This window comes from Pogona vitticeps, chromosome 2 (genome assembly GCF_051106095.1).
Source record: "Pogona vitticeps strain Pit_001003342236 chromosome 2, PviZW2.1, whole genome shotgun sequence".
NCBI lineage: Eukaryota > Metazoa > Chordata > Lepidosauria > Squamata > Agamidae > Pogona > Pogona vitticeps.
The window spans coordinates 271,317,989-271,334,448 of NC_135784.1; the positions used below are offsets into that span (position 1 = coordinate 271,317,989).

General features: G+C 41.8%; 1 protein-coding gene and 1 non-coding gene across 2 annotated transcripts; both read right to left on the bottom strand.

The window, feature by feature from the left end:
- Positions 1–8,598: 8,598 nt before the first annotated feature.
- Positions 8,599–13,558, bottom strand: COX7C (cytochrome c oxidase subunit 7C). The gene is made up of 3 exons (XM_020783788.3): positions 13,392–13,558; positions 11,160–11,304; positions 8,599–8,704 (listed from the first exon to the last, which is right to left on the bottom strand). Exons 1-2 carry the CDS (start codon positions 13,464–13,466, stop codon positions 11,185–11,187), a joined length of 195 nt encoding a protein of 64 aa, XP_020639447.1. The 5' UTR covers positions 13,467–13,558; the 3' UTR covers positions 8,599–8,704; positions 11,160–11,184.
- On the bottom strand, positions 11,954–12,015 carry LOC140705281 (small nucleolar RNA Z39). The gene has a single exon (XR_012084709.1). It is a non-coding gene; the product is annotated as a small nucleolar RNA Z39 (small nucleolar RNA).
- Positions 13,559–16,460: the final 2,902 nt, after the last annotated feature.

The following is a 16,460-nucleotide window of genomic DNA, read 5'->3' on the forward strand; positions in this document are numbered from 1 at the left end:
TTTGACATGCGATCATCATTTTCTCTGCTGGGTTTTGAAGTTCTTTCTGAGTAGGCTGTCCTTTAATAATGGTTTGTGCATTCTAGCTTTAAATTGCCTGTTATGCAGAATCTTAGGAACAAAAATAAAGAACCCCGGGGTGGAGGGAAGGATTGCTTTTCACTTGCTACCTGCAAACTTTACATCTCCCTGCAGGGCACATGTAAAAGGCATCTTATTAAATCACACTATAAATGACCCATGCAGTCTAGTTTATTTTACAATATAGTTAGGTAAAGGGACACGGGACTAAATAAATCAAAGAGAAACAAGGCAGTAATTGTTCTTTCATTTATATAATTAGAAATATAAAAGTAATGAAGGAACTATGTAATAAAAACAAACACGTTCTTCTGTTGAGCTACGATGGGCAATGTGTATGTGTAAGTTTCCTCTATGTTCCCAAAACAGGGTCTCCAAATGACATATCATGTTCCTAAAAAGAAAAAAAAAGGTAAATCTGCAAAATCTATAAAATGAAAGGTGTTTCTCTAACTCTTTTTTATCTCCCATGGGCATTAGTCATTACTGGAAATTTAATTGTAAACTACATAGAAGGGTTTCTGCCTACTGTGTCACAGATACAGTTTAAAAAATACTGCCAGCAATGAAGAGTTTGTAAGAATCTATCTATCTATCTATCTATCTATCTATCTATCTATCTATCTATCTATCTATCTATCTATCTATCTATCTATCTATCTATCTATCTATCTATCTATCTATCTATCCAACCCACCTTTCTCTTTAAAAAGACCCAAGGTACGTTGTCTTTCTCCTCTTCTCAAGTTACAGGTTGCCCTGGGAAAGGCATCATCATCAGTGTCTTTGACGGAAGAGAAGTTACTCCAAAATTCCAGAGCTTACTTGTGTCCCTTTCCCCCTCTACAACCTCGCTGTCTGGCAACACGTACAAAGCAGACTTAAAGAGACCTTCATGGAGCTGGAAACAAGAACTCTGAGGCTCATTGGCTATAAACAATTCAGTTGCTTCCTTTATGTATATTTCCTCACTTCTAGAACATTTTTATCCTAGAGAGGGCAGAAAATTACTCCAACCAGTGAAAGAAACTAATTTGTTAAAATGAATTAGATTTGAAATTTGCTAATGGAAAGAGGCAACATACCGTATTTCAGTTTATTTTTGAATCAAGAGTAGTGAATACTCCCTTATCGAAATGCTAGGGAAGGACAATTGCATGTATTTTTCACTATCCCTTTTACTATTAAATAGTATTAGCAAAGAGTATTCTGGCCTTGGACACTTGAAACCTGGCAGGGACACAAAAGAAACAGCAAGGGTGTACATCAAGGAATTGTTTTATTTTTTTAAATGGGCTAATTAATTTTAAGCATGTAAATTGCGTCTGAAGTCTGCAGTAATACTTCGAGTCACTGGAGACAGACACCAGCCTCTTCAGGAGAAAGGGCTTCTCAAGAGTAAGGAACTCCTGAAAAGCAGGAAGCTGTGAGATTTGGTCCAAATATTTGCAGCTGATTTTGGGTGCAGCTTTTAAGGATGCAGGATTTAAGACTGGGGGCAGAGTTGAAATGTAAATGTGGTAGTAAGCAAATGGTGCTTCTTGTTTTCTCTTCCCTAGGGTAAAGGCAGCAGCAGAAGCAACCGCTTTATCTAACTGCATTTTTCCTGCAAAGAGAGCAGGGAGGTGAAAGTGTGTGTGTGTGAGAGAGAAAGAGAGAGAAACAATCAAGGCCAAGCCAACCTTCCTAGGTATAAAACAATTCTGAAAGGAGTGCCTCTGAGTGGGAAATTGGCTCTGTGTAGGTGAGTGTGGGTGGATGGGTAACCCCTTTCATAACCGCCCTCTTTTATCTGCAAGGTGAGTGTATAATACATAAATCTGGCTAATTAAATTTGAGAGAAATCAAATACAACAAGTTGGGGAGGGCTATATCTTGGTGCCTGTAAAAGGGAGAAAGAAATAGGAGTGAGAAGGCTGGATGAAACTCTGGGAAAGAGAGAAAGGGACCAGTGAGAAAGAAAAGGAGTGTGAGGAAAGAATAGAAACAGCATTGGGATGAGGGTATTTTATTGGCTTACTTCTGCTGCAGATGTTTTGAATGTAAAATGATGAGGAAAAAGAGTGAGTCTTTAGGCTACAGAAAGCGAAATATTGTTAAAGCCCAGAGTGGTGTCTGTGAGGCAGTAAGTAAATATTCAAAATAAATAAATGAAGGAATGTTTTCACTTGTATACTATAAAGGATTTTTTTCTGTGTGAATGAGTTAACTTAAAGTAACAGGTGACACTCGCGTTGCTGAATTTACCTTAATTGCATGTTGTCAAGTCATTTCTCAGGATTTTCTAGATCGAGAGCACTCAACAGTGGTTTTCCTTGTTCTGTTGGTGCCCTGGGACTGTGCAGCTCGCCCAAGACCACACAAGCCAGATCTGTTCCTGGGACACATGCTGTGGGATCAGGTTTTTTAACCTCTAGCTCCACCGTCAGATACCTAACTCACGAAGCTGACCAGCCAGCTTACAGCTGTACAAACAGGGGAGGTGGTGAGTAGCAGTTATTGTTTCCCTATGAAGACAGTTGTACACCATATTGGAGTCCTTAATCTTGAAAACTAGTGCATAATTAAAGTTTTGTTTCCTTGCAGTGCAATCTTCTACATGACTACTCTGTTGAATTCAGTGAGGCTTGTTCCTGGTTTAATAAAGACAAGACTGCAAAGGGCAGAGCACAATTATGACAGGAAGTGGGCACCTCCATTTCCCCTCTGCAGTTAGATTTCCTGAAGAAGGTAGAGAAAGGGGGTATAGATTTGACTCTACTGATTTTGAGCTAAGGGGACAACCGTGCATGCTGAAACTAGTTGGCTAGTGCTAGCCCTTCATGGATTGCTGCCTTGTCATGGCGAAGGGGCTTGAGTAACTCAGTGAAGCTATGGGCTATGCCATGCAGGGCCACCCAAGACGGACAGGTCATAGTGGAGAGTTCTGACTTAGCACAATCTACCTGGAGCAGGCAGTGGCAAGCCACTCCAGTATCTTTGCCAAGAAAGCTCCATGACCAGAAACAAAAGGCTAAAAGATATGACGCTGGAAGATGGGACCCTCAGGTCAGAAGGCATCCAACATTCTACTGAGGAAGAGCGGAGGACAAGTACAAGTAGCTCCAGAGCTAATGAAGTGGTTGGGCCAAAGCCGAAAGGATGCTCAGCTGTGGACGTGCCTGGAAGTGAAAGGAAATTCCGATGCTGCAAAGAAAAATACTGCATAGGAACCTGGAATGTAAGATCTATGAACCTTGGTAAACTGGATGTGGTCAAACAGGAGGAGATGGCAAGAATAAGCATTGACATCCTGGGCTTCAGTGAACTAAAATGGACAAATTCAATTCACATGATTCTCATGAGAAGAGAAGACTCCCTGGAAAAGACCCTGATGTTGGGAAAGTGTGAAGGCAGGAGGAGAAGGGGACGACAGAGGATGAGATGGCTGGACAGTGTCATTGAAGTGACCAACATGAATTTAACCCAATTTTGGGAGGCAGTGTAAGACAGGAGGGCCTGGCATGCTCTGGTCCATGGGGTCACGAAGAGTTGGACACGACTAAATGACTAAACAAACAAAGTGCTGGCTGATGGCAAGCCTATATTAAATGCTGTTGCTGCTACCACCTGTTTCAGCAATTGCACTACCAGTGACCACGGCAGTGCGGGGGCAACAACAACAGGTTGTAAGCACTGGCAGTTGCTCCCTTTTAAGGAGTGGGAAGTGGGCGGCTACAGCAGAAGGGTGATCTGTTCTTTTGCTATTTGTTCGTTGCCTGTCTCCAGTTCTGTTTTGCCATTGACAGCTATGCCCCATTACATTACAGCTATGTCCTCTTTATTCTTCAGCTCATTTGATCTCTCATTGGGAGTGTGGCAAAGAACTTTTATACTAAACCAATTAACTTCCCCACTGTGAGCAAAACTAAAGGGAGAAAAAAGCAGAGCAAAGCAAAAAATGAGAACAATAACAGGCAGTTATTACCGAGTTCACTCATACAAAGAGAGACAGTATACCTGTGCCTTAAGCAGGCAGGGCTTGTGACTAATGAAGCTGAACATAATTCCATCAGCCGGAGATGGCATCCCACTGGGAAGTCTCCATAAACCTCTTGTTTGTGCTGCCTTTCAAGGATTTTGAGACAGACTGGACAGTTACATATCACCAAAAGGAGGACCAAGCAGGACTCAGATTTTACATAAAATCTACATTTAGGAATACATAGCTGTCATATAGCAGAAATATGTTAGGGACATAGTGGCGCTGAGGGTTAAACTGCAGAAGCCTCTGGGCTGTATGGTCAGAAGACCAGCAGTCGTAAGAGCGAATCCACGCAACGCAGTGAGCTCCTGTTGCTTTGTCCCAGCTCCTCGCCAACCTAGCAGTTCGAAAGCATGTAAATGGGAGTAGATAAATAGGTACCACCATGGTGGGAAGGTAAAACGACGTTCTGTATCTAGTCGTGCTGGCTATGTGACCACAGAAACCGTCTATGGACAAACACTGGCTCTACGGCTTGGAAACGAGGATGAGCACAGTGACCTAGAGTCGGACACGATTGGACTAAATGTCAAGGGGAACCTTTACCTAGCATAAATACAGTACAGTGGGGTCTTGACTTGAGAACTTAATCCGTATTGGAAGGCGGTTCTCAAGTCAAAAAGTTCTCAGGTCAAATCTGCATTTCCCATAGGAATGCATTGAAAACCATTTGATCCATATCTGCTCTTTTCCGTCCATAGAAACTAATGGGAAGCTGCTATTCTGCCTTCGACCACTAGAGGGGGATATTTTGTTTCTTTTTTTCTTAGGTCAAGAAAGGTTCAGGGAAGGCAGGGAAAATACAGTCCAGGCAGTACAGTACCAGGCAGTCCGAAGACTGTCTCCCAATCCACTCTCTAAACGCTGGGAGGAGTGAGGAAGCAGACAGGCACCCTTTTCACTGGCCAACAGTTAACTGAAAGTTCAAATTTTGCACTTTCCCTGCCTCCCACATGTTTTTTTTTCAGTTCTTAACTCAAATCTAAGTATGTAAGTCAAGACAATATTTTCCTATGAGAGCGGTTCTTAAGTCAAAATGTGCTTAACTCGAGCCGTTCTTAAGTCAAGACCCCACTGTACAACACTTCCTACCTTCCAGGTGTTGTTGCACTACCTAACACAAACACTCTCTTCTCTCTTATATATTGTTATCTTTAAAACAGATTTGGATTAGATGGCCTTTCAGCCATTCAGCAAAAGGAGCCTGTTACTTCAGGCAGCAGATGCTGAGATGATGTGGGTGAGGAATGCAGCCTCTTCCCTTCTCAGTTATGCTGCTGCTTTCATATGTAGTGAAGGAATAGACCAGAGTGGTCGAATAGACCAGATGGGCGGGATATATATTAAATAAATAAATAAATAAATAAATAAATAAATAAATAAATAAATAAATACGATGGCTGCTGCATTGAGAGAGCTGAAGAAACGTTCAGCTACCATTCCATTTGGCTGTTCTGAAGGGGCATGAAGGAAGACTGGTGCGGCAAGGGAGGCAGCACACCAGCAGAGTCCCTGTTCTGTATACCCTCTTTCAGATGTATGTATTCAGACCCATCAGAGAGTGAACACCTGGTGAGGATGATGGAATGCTCTCTCCCGCATTGTCTCGGGTACTGCTGCACAGAGAACCCAGGTGGGCAAAAGCTGAGAAAGACCGACAGCACCTAGCTTCACCTACCCCAATCTCTGTAATACCATCCAGGTTGGCACATCTACCCTTATTTATTTATTTATTTAATTTATTTCACACTGTTTTGTTTTTCAAATGAGAAGCAGATCATGCCAGTTGCCTGGGTTGTCAGGAAAATGTGCAGTACATGATAAATGTAGTAGTGACTTACCATGAATCTTTAGGATAAGGTGCTCTGTATATAAAAATAAATACAGTACACCTAAGATAACTGGATGACAAAATAATCCTGAGCAAAGCTTTCCCTTGTGTTGCCTGGCAAGAATCCAGTCTGGGGACAATTAAAGATCTGTGCCAGTACCCACAAACCAATTCAGCTTCTACTGAGCAAACAACTAGAATACTGCATATTTATTGTATTTATGACGGGTGCAATGAAAGCTGATTCAGAAAAACCCCTTAAATCCTGATTGAACCAGACCATAGTAAGTCAGGAAGGAGCAGCCTTTCCACCCTGCTTATGGCTTCCCAAATATTGATAAAGTTATATGAGGACAACATAGACTGCCAGATTCATCATCTTGCAATGATGGTTAATGTGCATAGCAAAGCTTTCCTCCTGGCAAAGCAAGATTGGGTGTAATTGTGCATTCCTGCAAATGCCAAGGAAATCAAACATCTGTCATGCCAAATGAGGGAACACAACTCATTTACCAAACTTAGCACTCCACTCAGCCTTGAAAAGGTCACTTGGACATGTACAAGCTATACATAGTAAAGTAGCACCTAGTAAATGACATTATAAATCTTGGTAGGCATACAGATTAAATTCATTGGTCTGAGTATCCACATACTGTATTGTCAGCTTCAAAGGGATTGCCTTATCTATGTTTATTTTTAGTTAAAACAAAATTAAGAGTTCTAAATATCTTGACCGCGGAATATCTAATATGACATAAGCACAATGTTCAAAACCTTCAGATTTTATTTTTTATAGCAGGATTCAAACATCCTGCTCCTTCTGTCTCAAAAGCCCCACCACTGTCACCAGTACAACTGGTAAATTGTCTCTTGTTAGTGAATCTTGGGATCTGAATAAAACTAAAGTTGTTCCATCAGGTCTGAAGCATGTCTGCCCTTAGTCTTCAGTATCTATTAGGGCAGTATCATTCCTTCTTAACTTTGTTTAGGCATCTTGCCATACCTGCTATGTAGAAGTCTGCTATGGTTGATCAATAGTGCATGATTGTTATCTTCCTCATTACAAATCAAAATCTAAATAAAATAATGATTCTGTGTTGTTTTTAATTTTAAGAAGACAGGAAAGCCTGGTGTGCTCTGATCCATGGGGTCACACCCCACTAAACAAAAAACATTGTTTTAAAACTATCAAATGGAAATAGTCTCAAAATGTTAAGTCCTCTTAAGAAAACCACTTTTACAACATATTTCCCATATAAAGTATGAGTTAGAATGGACCTTGCCTCTCCTACCCCATTCTGTCCCCTAACCCCCCAAGTCATGGTGACCCTGTGGCTGCACCTTCCACTCAGTACAGGGCTGCACAGCCCCAGCCTTGCCAGAGGCCAAGAGAGCTCCTCTGTGTTTTGGGGTGCCCTGTGGGAGCCCCATCAGAGGCTAAGTGTTCCTCCCACAATCCTCTAGTGCACAGGTATTAGCATATGCTAATACCTTATGCTAATTGTGGGCAGGACCCCTTGCTACTTTATGCTAATACCTGTGCACTAGAGGATTGTGGGAGGAACACTTAGCCTCTGATGGCGGTCCTGCAGGGCACCCCAAAACACAGAGGAGCTGTCTTGGCCTCTGGCAGGACTGGGGCTATGCAGCCCTGTACTGAGTGGGAGGTACAGCCAGGGGGTCGCCATGACTTGGGGGGTTAGGGGACAGAATGGGGTAGGAGAGGCAAGGGCCATTCTAACTCATACCTTGTAAGGGAAATATCATGTCCTAAAAGTGGTTTGGCTAGGAAGAAGCTCATCCACTGTACTCTGCTGATCCCTATGGTTTTCCCAGATGTGGGGAACTCATTTGTATAATTTATGTTAATGGGGGGGGATTACATTTATGATTTTCCTGTTTTTTTAATGGTTTCTTTAAATATTTTGGTTTCTTGCCATTTTTACTATTCTCTATCATTTAAATTTGCAACCATAGCCCCTTTGGCAATGCTTTGCAAAATGGTTTTTCCCCAATCAGAACACATTAATTATATATAATCTACCTTTTTTATGCCAAAAAAGTGGGGGAGAAAGTGTATGTTAGTGTTTTTCCAGGAGGCAGACTGGAAAGCCAGCAGCATACTTTCTCCCCCACTTTTTTGGGATAAAAAAGTAGGTCTAATGTAATTGTGTTCCAATGGAGGGGGGGGGAACAGGGTTGGGAAAAAAACTGTCTTGCAAGGCAAGGACTTAAACATTGTCCAGTGAAAATTCCCCATCGGAACAATCATTTTGGGAAGCATAACATTGCTCAAAAAAAAAGTCATCATCTAGCAAATTCATCATTTTGCGAGGCACCACTGTACTTTAACTGTCAAAGCCATATCCTAAAGAATCTTGGAATTTATGATTTCTTATGGTACTTAGAAGTACTGAGAGCAACTAAGGAATACATCAGTTTAATTCTGTAGCCTAGTCAGGTGTGCAAGGTATCTTCAAATGAAACTTTAGCAGAGTGGACTAGAGCAGCTGTGAGATTCATGTCCACAATGTTGTTGTTTTGACTTACTGCTCCATAGTGCTAGAGCACTCTCTGAATAGTTTACAATGTATTTAACACAAACAACTCTAAGCACATGAATGTAAAAATAAGAGGCAAACGCAATTAAAGTCCACAGCACTTTATATTTAGAATCCACCTTTTATTTACAAACAAATGTTGTGTTATCCATTTCAGTTACATTTTTTGTTTCACGGAAAAAGAGGCTGTACTCTTCTACCTCCAATCTGAAAGAAAAAGATATTAGTCAGGGGAAATCAAAAAGTTCTTAGAAATGAGCAATAATATTTTCTACCTTTTCATCTACTAATATTAGGAGGACTTTTGTGAAATGACTATTTGTTACACCTATAGCTCACAAAATGTTTACACAGTGAAATAAGATGTTTAAGGTAGAAGTAGCTAGTTGATTTAGACTGGATCAGACTATTTGTACCATCTAGACCAGTACCACCTTCTCTACCTAGCAGCAGGTATTCAAGTTGGTAGAGAAAAATACAGTGGTGCCTCACTTAACAACGAAATCGCATAGCGATTAACTTTTTGCGATCGCTTTTGTGATCACACTGCGATGTTCTCTATGGGGAAAAATCGCTTTGCGATGATTGGTACCGTTTCGCTTACTGATCATCGCAAAGCAATGATTTTTTAACAGCTGATTGGCGGTTCCAAAATGGCCGTGGATAAAAAAAAAGCTGCCAACTGTTTTCTGGGACGGACTCCTCGCTAACCGGACAGCAAAATGGCCACCATATGGAGGATTTTCGCTTAAAGGTGAGTCTGAAGCCCACAGGAACACATTGAAGGGGTTTCAATGCATTCGTATGAGCTTTTTAATATCGCATAGTGACGAAATAGCTTTGCAGGGATTTTTGCTGCACCGATTATTGTCGCTATGCGAGGCACCACTGTATTTCTAATTATTGGTCCCATGAGACACTTTCAACTGCAAATGTGGAGATTTAAAGTCTGGGACTTTTGGTATGCAAACTATTGCCCTATTCCAAGTCTGTGGTGGGTCTATCTAGAAGGTTCTTTTATAACATGATATATAAAAAAAATCTATACTCATCTATGATTGACACTGAAGTCTAGACCATGCCAAAAAAGTTCAAATTTATGTCCACCTAGTCCTTACACAGACAATAGCAAATTACTATGTCTTCTCTTATTCAGTGAGGTGTTCCCACTGGAAAAAAAATTATGCTAGTTTACAACTTGGCATTTTCCATGCTGCAGCCAGGCTGAAGTTCAAGAGCTTTGTGGTTTTTTAAGAGTACATACAGATATGAAAGGTTCAGTCCACGTTCCACCCCACCCAACTTAGTTAAGTACAGTGGTCCCTTGAGTTACAAACGTCATCCATTCCGGAACGGTGTTCGTAAGTCAAAACATTCGTAAGTCAAACCAGCATTTCCCATAGGAATGCACTGAAACCCGATTAATTCGTTCCGGCTGTTTTTTGTTCTTATGTCAAGGCACAGTAAGTCAAAGCAAAAACACTCCAAAAAGCAACCAACCCCCCAATTGGAAATGGGGGAAAAACACAAAAAACAAACAACCCCCCCAAGACCCATCACAGCACAGAAACATAACTCCCCCAGCCGAAAACCACACTGCAAAAATACTCAAAACAGTTTTTAAAAAGTAAAAAGTATACGTTGTAGGCAGCCTCCTCAGATCGCACACTCTCTAATTGCTGGGGCGAAAGAGCTACAAAGAAGCAGCCTTGTTGCCACCTAGTTAGCTATCTGAATTTCCTTCCCTTTCCCCCTGCCTTTTTGTGTTTGTAAGTCAAGGCGTTCGTAAGTCAAGGCACCACTGTACAATAAGCTTGACTATACATTTATATCACATATCTAATTATTCTTCTAGAATTTCCTTAGCATTAGTAAATGGCACTTTAGTAGGTACATAGTTGTTACAAATATTCCATCCCAATTATATATAAATATTCCATCAAAACTTAGATCAACTTGTTATACCAGTTACATTATAAGGCAGCAGAAAGAAGTACTGTGGAAATAGTAAGACTGAAAAGACAGTGGCTCTGCTACCACTGAGAAAAAAGGAACAAGAGAACTTCAGCCTAAAGATCCTATTGCTACAAGATGGAGGAATCTAAAATTTCCTACTAGTGTACTTAAATGATGAATTCCAGTGTAATGTCACATCTTAACATGAACATGGTTTAAGAATTTTGGCCAAAGTCAGCTGAAATGTCACCACAGAGACCACGCTTCCTGAGTAGCAGTCAATTTAATGTTAAAACAAAAGGATGCAATATTACCACAGTGATTCTAAGACAATCCATGTTGCCCCCTAATAGGCAGTCTAAATACTACTGTGTTTTTCTGAAAATAAGACAGGGTCTTATATTATTTTTTGATCCAAAAACACATTAGGGTTTATTTTCAGGGGATGTTTTATTTTTTTCCATGTACAACAATCTACATTTATTCAAATACAGTCATGTCATCTTCTGGTTGCTGTATAGTGCTGCACGGTGGCAGAGGGTGGGGTTTCACTTAACTGGGGCTTATTTTGGGGGTAGGACTTATATTACAAGCATCCTGAAAAATCATACTAGGGCTTATTTTCAGGTTAGCTCTTATTTTCAGGGAAACAGGGTAGTAAGTCATAACACTCAGATAACTGGAACTCAATCCAAGTAATAATTACCTCTCATCGTACTATTGTAGCACACTCATGCTGTCCTCAGAGCAAGGTTTCTTGCTGTAACAACTGTGAGGGTAGAGATAGTACCACAGGCGATTGCGAAAACTGCCAATAAACGCCATTTGTTTTCCACAGAAAAAGGGAGGTTCTAGGGAAACAAAAATGTTAATATTCTATTATAGGTATTGCATAGTTATTCTACATGCATGCCACATAATGTCCAATAATGTAACTTCTATCATACTGCCATGTTCCATGTTTTATTTTTCTATGCTTTTAATTGTATTTATTGTATTATAATTTTACCCTCTTCGCTTTATAATTTTTGATTTTCACCCCATGTATTAATGTTGCTATTTTGTTACTCTGTTATTTTTTGTTATTTGTTTTAAACCGTCCAGTGGCCTTGGCTGTCAGTTGGGTAGTATATAAACCAAATAAAAAATAAATAATAAATAAATAAATAAATAAATAATGTAAGGGCTACAGATTCCAAGTTCTGCAGAAAACAATCAAAGTGATGGGTGAAAAAAAAATCTCACCCCATTCATTGTCTCCAAGCTGAGCCCAATGTGCACTAATAAATGTTTAAGGAGTGGTAGTATTGTTACTCACATAGATTTGCTCCTAATAACAAAAGACCTCATTTACAATTTCAGTTGAACATCTTTAAGGGTAAACGTTCCACTGAATATGCAAAGTGTCTGAAGATGCATGTCATGATTTATACTGAGCAATTCAAACTGGATGCTGTCCTAGTGAAGCTTCTTCTGGAATAAAACTCACAGCCCAATGGGTACATCAGAAAGCGTTTACAGTATCATCATTTTTCATACTGTTATAGTCTCATCATTTGTACCTTGGAAAGCAAGTAACGCAGGGTGGGAAACCATGGTGCATCACAAGAATAGCAGGCTATGCCAGTAATAAAACAGAAAACTGGTCAACCCAGAACACTGCACAAAAGGGGGTGGGGAGAGATACCTCTCCGCAATGAGTGCTGATTGGCTTTGTTTCTTTCAAACTGCAACACCCACCTCTATCCCTAACTGCTATTCCATTTTCACATACAGATTTTCAGCACCAAAAATACGATGTGGCATTGGTAGGGTCCCTTATCCGCAGGATCAGTATCCACTGATTCACTTATCTGCAATCTGAAAATATTAAAAATATTACAGAAAAATCCCCCAAACACCTATTTTTTATGAACTTACCAGAACTGGACACTAGAGAGAGCCCAAGACCAAGCTACCTACCTATGGTGTTCACTAGAGAAATGTTTTTTCATTTGACTACCAGAATTGGCCATGAGAGGGAGCCACAAACCATGCTATGACAGAATCTGCTAGGCATAATAGAATTTGCTGCAATCCACATTTTTCAGCCTCTGGGGATGGCGATTGGAACTAATCCCCAGCGGATACGTGGATTCTACGGATTTTCAACCTGCTACATTCCAGCTACAAAGGCTGAAGGGAAAGGTGGTCTGGGATCAGTTTCTCCAATAAGAAAGATCTGAAACCAGCTGAACAGCGATGGCCTGCAAGCCACGAGGTGCTGCATGCAGTCCAAGTCTGACCTTGCATGTTTCAGGACGTCAAGACTGGATGGTGCTCAAAAATAGCTTTCCGAGGAAAAACGTGTGTGTGGGGGGGGCATCTCCGAGAATTTCATCTTTTGAAAAACAATAATAAAAGATTAAAATAAAAATAAAAAGCCCGAAATTCCTTATATTCCCATATAATCCCTAGGCGAGCTCTGAGATCTACAGGTCAGATCTTGGTGTCGTTTCCCATGTTTAGCATAGTTTTTGCTTGATTCTAATCCTTGTACTATATACTTAACAGTTTTTAGCTTTTAAATATTTTTTTTGTGTGTGTTTTAATGATGTATACCACCTTGGGTACCCTTTTGAAAGCGGTATCACTACTTCAAGGAAACCAATCCATAGGCTCGGCGCCGCCATTTTCCGAGGCCCGCTTGGCGACAGCGCAAGACAAGGCCCTCTTTTTGAAACCGGCCCTCCACGCCCGAGACGTCGGCTCTCCGCCCGACCCGCTCAAGCCTCGGGGGGAGAGGTTACAAAGGCGCCTCAGGCGGCGGCGGCGGCGGCGGGCCCGGGCCTCCGCCCGCCTCCCCTCCCCGAGCACGGCTCAAGGTCGGGCCGCGACCGCTCGAAAGCCTCCGAACCGAGGAGGTAGGAGACGCTCCGCCCGCCCCATCCCCGCCTACCTTCCCCGGGCCATCTTCATAATGTCCGCGGCGAATGGCCGAAGTGGCGAAGCGACGAACGGCGGCGGCCCACATGGCGAACAAGAAGCTAACGGTACAACTCTCTCTCCCTCTCTCAGAAGCGACCTTCGCAACCGAGGGAAGAAACTTTCACGCGAGGTATTATGGGGCGGGGGGAAGTACGGCGGCCGGAAGGCGGGAAGGAGAGCGGAGGCCTCATGGGATTCGTAGTTTCGTTGCGGAGGCGGCGGCGGCGGCCTTTTCGGAAAGGCTTTTCTTGTCCTCCCGGGCATCCAAGCGGCTCAGGGTCGGAAGAGGGGCTTGAGCTTGGTGGGAAGTGCTGAGAGCGGCTTCGTCCCGTCCGTAGCTTAAGCGAGGGAGCCCCGCATTCTCCTTGGCAGGGGCGAGCACATGTTGCTGCTGCTCCTGATAATCATTACCTGGCTTACAACGAGAAACTTGTTCTCCTCCTTCATCCATCGAAAGCCTGAGCGGAGGCGGGGGAGAACAAATGGCATCCTTATTTCTGGATCGCCTTTCTTATCGCGCTGCCTCCAGACACAAGGGCTTGTCGACAGACATAAATCACACTCGGTGTGTGTGTTTGTGTGTGTGTGGGGGGAGTTCGCTGCTACCAAGAGCCTTTGCCTGAAAGCATCAACAGGCAATTGGTGTGTACAGTAGCTGCAACTATTGTAGGTGGCTATATATGGGCAAGACATGAGCGTTAGTCATCCTCCTCCTAAAACTGTAGCGCTGGAAGGGTCCCTGTGGATCATCGACTCCAGCCTCTGTTAAGGAGGAACGGTGGGGAATCGAACTCCCACCCCTGGATCTACAGGTAGGTGGTGAAATTAAAGCAGGTCGCAGGCTCCACAGTGCAGCCAAACAGGAACAGTTGTTCACTTACGGGGGCAAAGTGTTCCAGAAGATATTCTGTAATACATATACAGCTTAGAGAACCAGATGTGCCATAGGATCGCCTTTGATTCATTAAATATTATTGCTGTCAAGTCAATTCAGACTGATGACACCCTTTTTTAGGGTTCAGAAGGTGTATAGCATTCCCTTCTGGGGGTGACCTGAGATTGTGCTGCTTGCCCAAGGCCACATTAGGCTGGCTCTTTCCCACATAATAGGAAATCAAGCTCTCAACCTCTGTCTCAACAGCCAGATACCTAAACCGCTGAGCTATCGAGCCAGCTCAATAAATATTAGCTAGGCTAAATTATGGACTTAGTACATGAGTTTTAACATGATTTCCCTCATCTTTGGAAGTTTCTGTTTTTGCTCCAATTATAATTAGCACATAGATCACAAAAATTAACAGGACTGCACATTTTGTGCAAAATTCCTAGATCGTCTGTGCAATCTTGGGACCACAGCTGAAAGGATCTTCATCGCATGGCATTTATATGTTCATATACAGATGGGAGCACAGTCTTGCATGTGTGCCTTTAACACAGGGAGTCAAGGGGGAGCATGCCCTTTATCTAGTAGAGTGGGGGCTTGACTTGAGAACTTAATCCGTATTGGAAGGCGGTTCTCAAGTCAAAAAGTCTGTAGGTCAAGTCTCCATTGACCTACAGTGCATTAAAACCGATTAATCCCATAACAGGCCGTTTTTGTTCCATTTTGGTTTTTTTCTGGTCTGTAAATCAATCCTCAGGTTGCAAGTCAAACCTAAATTTTGCGGCCAGAGAAGTCTGTAACTCAAAAAGTCTGTAAGTCAAGCCGTCTGTAAGTCAAGGGTCCACTGTAGTCCTAACTTGACAATGTTCCATTTCACACATGCCTGAATCCAACAGATGGTTCTCTTCTTAGCTGCTTTTCCTTTCCCTTCCATTTTTTGCTCTCTGGAGAAAAATGTATGGAGATGTAGCTCTATCCTATAAGAGGAAAGAATAGAAGCATGTACTGTAAGAAAAAGCATTGCTTTCTTTAATCAAGAAGTATCCAGACTGATAATTTCTTTTCCTTTTCAAAGGAAGGATTATGAGACACGATAGATCATGCTTTTCTCTCCACCAGAAATGGCATGACCAAATTCACAATCCCTCCAAGAACAACTGGGACTACAGTTCAATTAAAGACAGTGGCCAAAATCCTGTTATGTAAAGTTACTCTGGCATAAACCGGATCCAGCACTGGAAATTTAATTTTAATTTAATTTAAATTTAAGTTTAATTTAAATAAATTGAAAGCTTCCTCTTTCCCCACCATCAGTTCAGATTCCAATGCTCTCTGTTGTTGTTGTTGTTTGTTGTTGTTGTTGTCATCTTGCTCTTATTAGGAGCCATCATATAGTTCCTGACTGATGGCAATCCCATGAACGAGCAATCTCCAAAATGGTTTGTCCTCTATAGTCCTGTTCAGCTCTTGGAAACTCAAGCCTGATATTTTTTAGGTAGTCAGTTGGTCTCATATTTGGCCTTCCTCTTTTCCTTCTGCCTCCCACCTCTTCCAGCATTATTGTCTTTTCCAAAGAATCCTGTCTTCTCAGTTTCAACATTTTTCCCTCCAGACACTGTTCAGACTTGAATCCAGTTGCTAGTCCAACTTGAAGTACTCCTACTGAATTAATGGGATTTACTGTATAGACGTTTGCCATTCTGCTTTTAGGTGGGCTGTCCTGTTTTTAAATATTTCCTCTAACCTCATTACCCTACTATTGAGAGAATAAATCTTCATTTAAAAGCAAACTATTTGTTAAGGAGGTCTGAGGGGTTGACAGTTTGTAGCAATTATTTATCCACAACACACTCTGCTTTTATAAAAATGTGTACAACATTGTAAATGATAGCTCATTGCATTTTGCATGCAGGGGCAGCAAATATTTCCCCATCCACCCACATGCACAGGCTGAAAGGCGACACAAAATTTTATTTCACAGCTGGACACTCCAGAACTGCCAGGTTGTTTTTTTGTTTTGTTTTGTTTTTTTGTGGGTTTTTTTTTTTGAGAACCTGAATGCAAACACTGGCAGTTTTGCAACTGTGCCCTAGCTTCATAGGCGATCCAGCATAAGAAGATTGCGTAGAGAGTGAATAGAGTTTTTAGCCCGCCAAA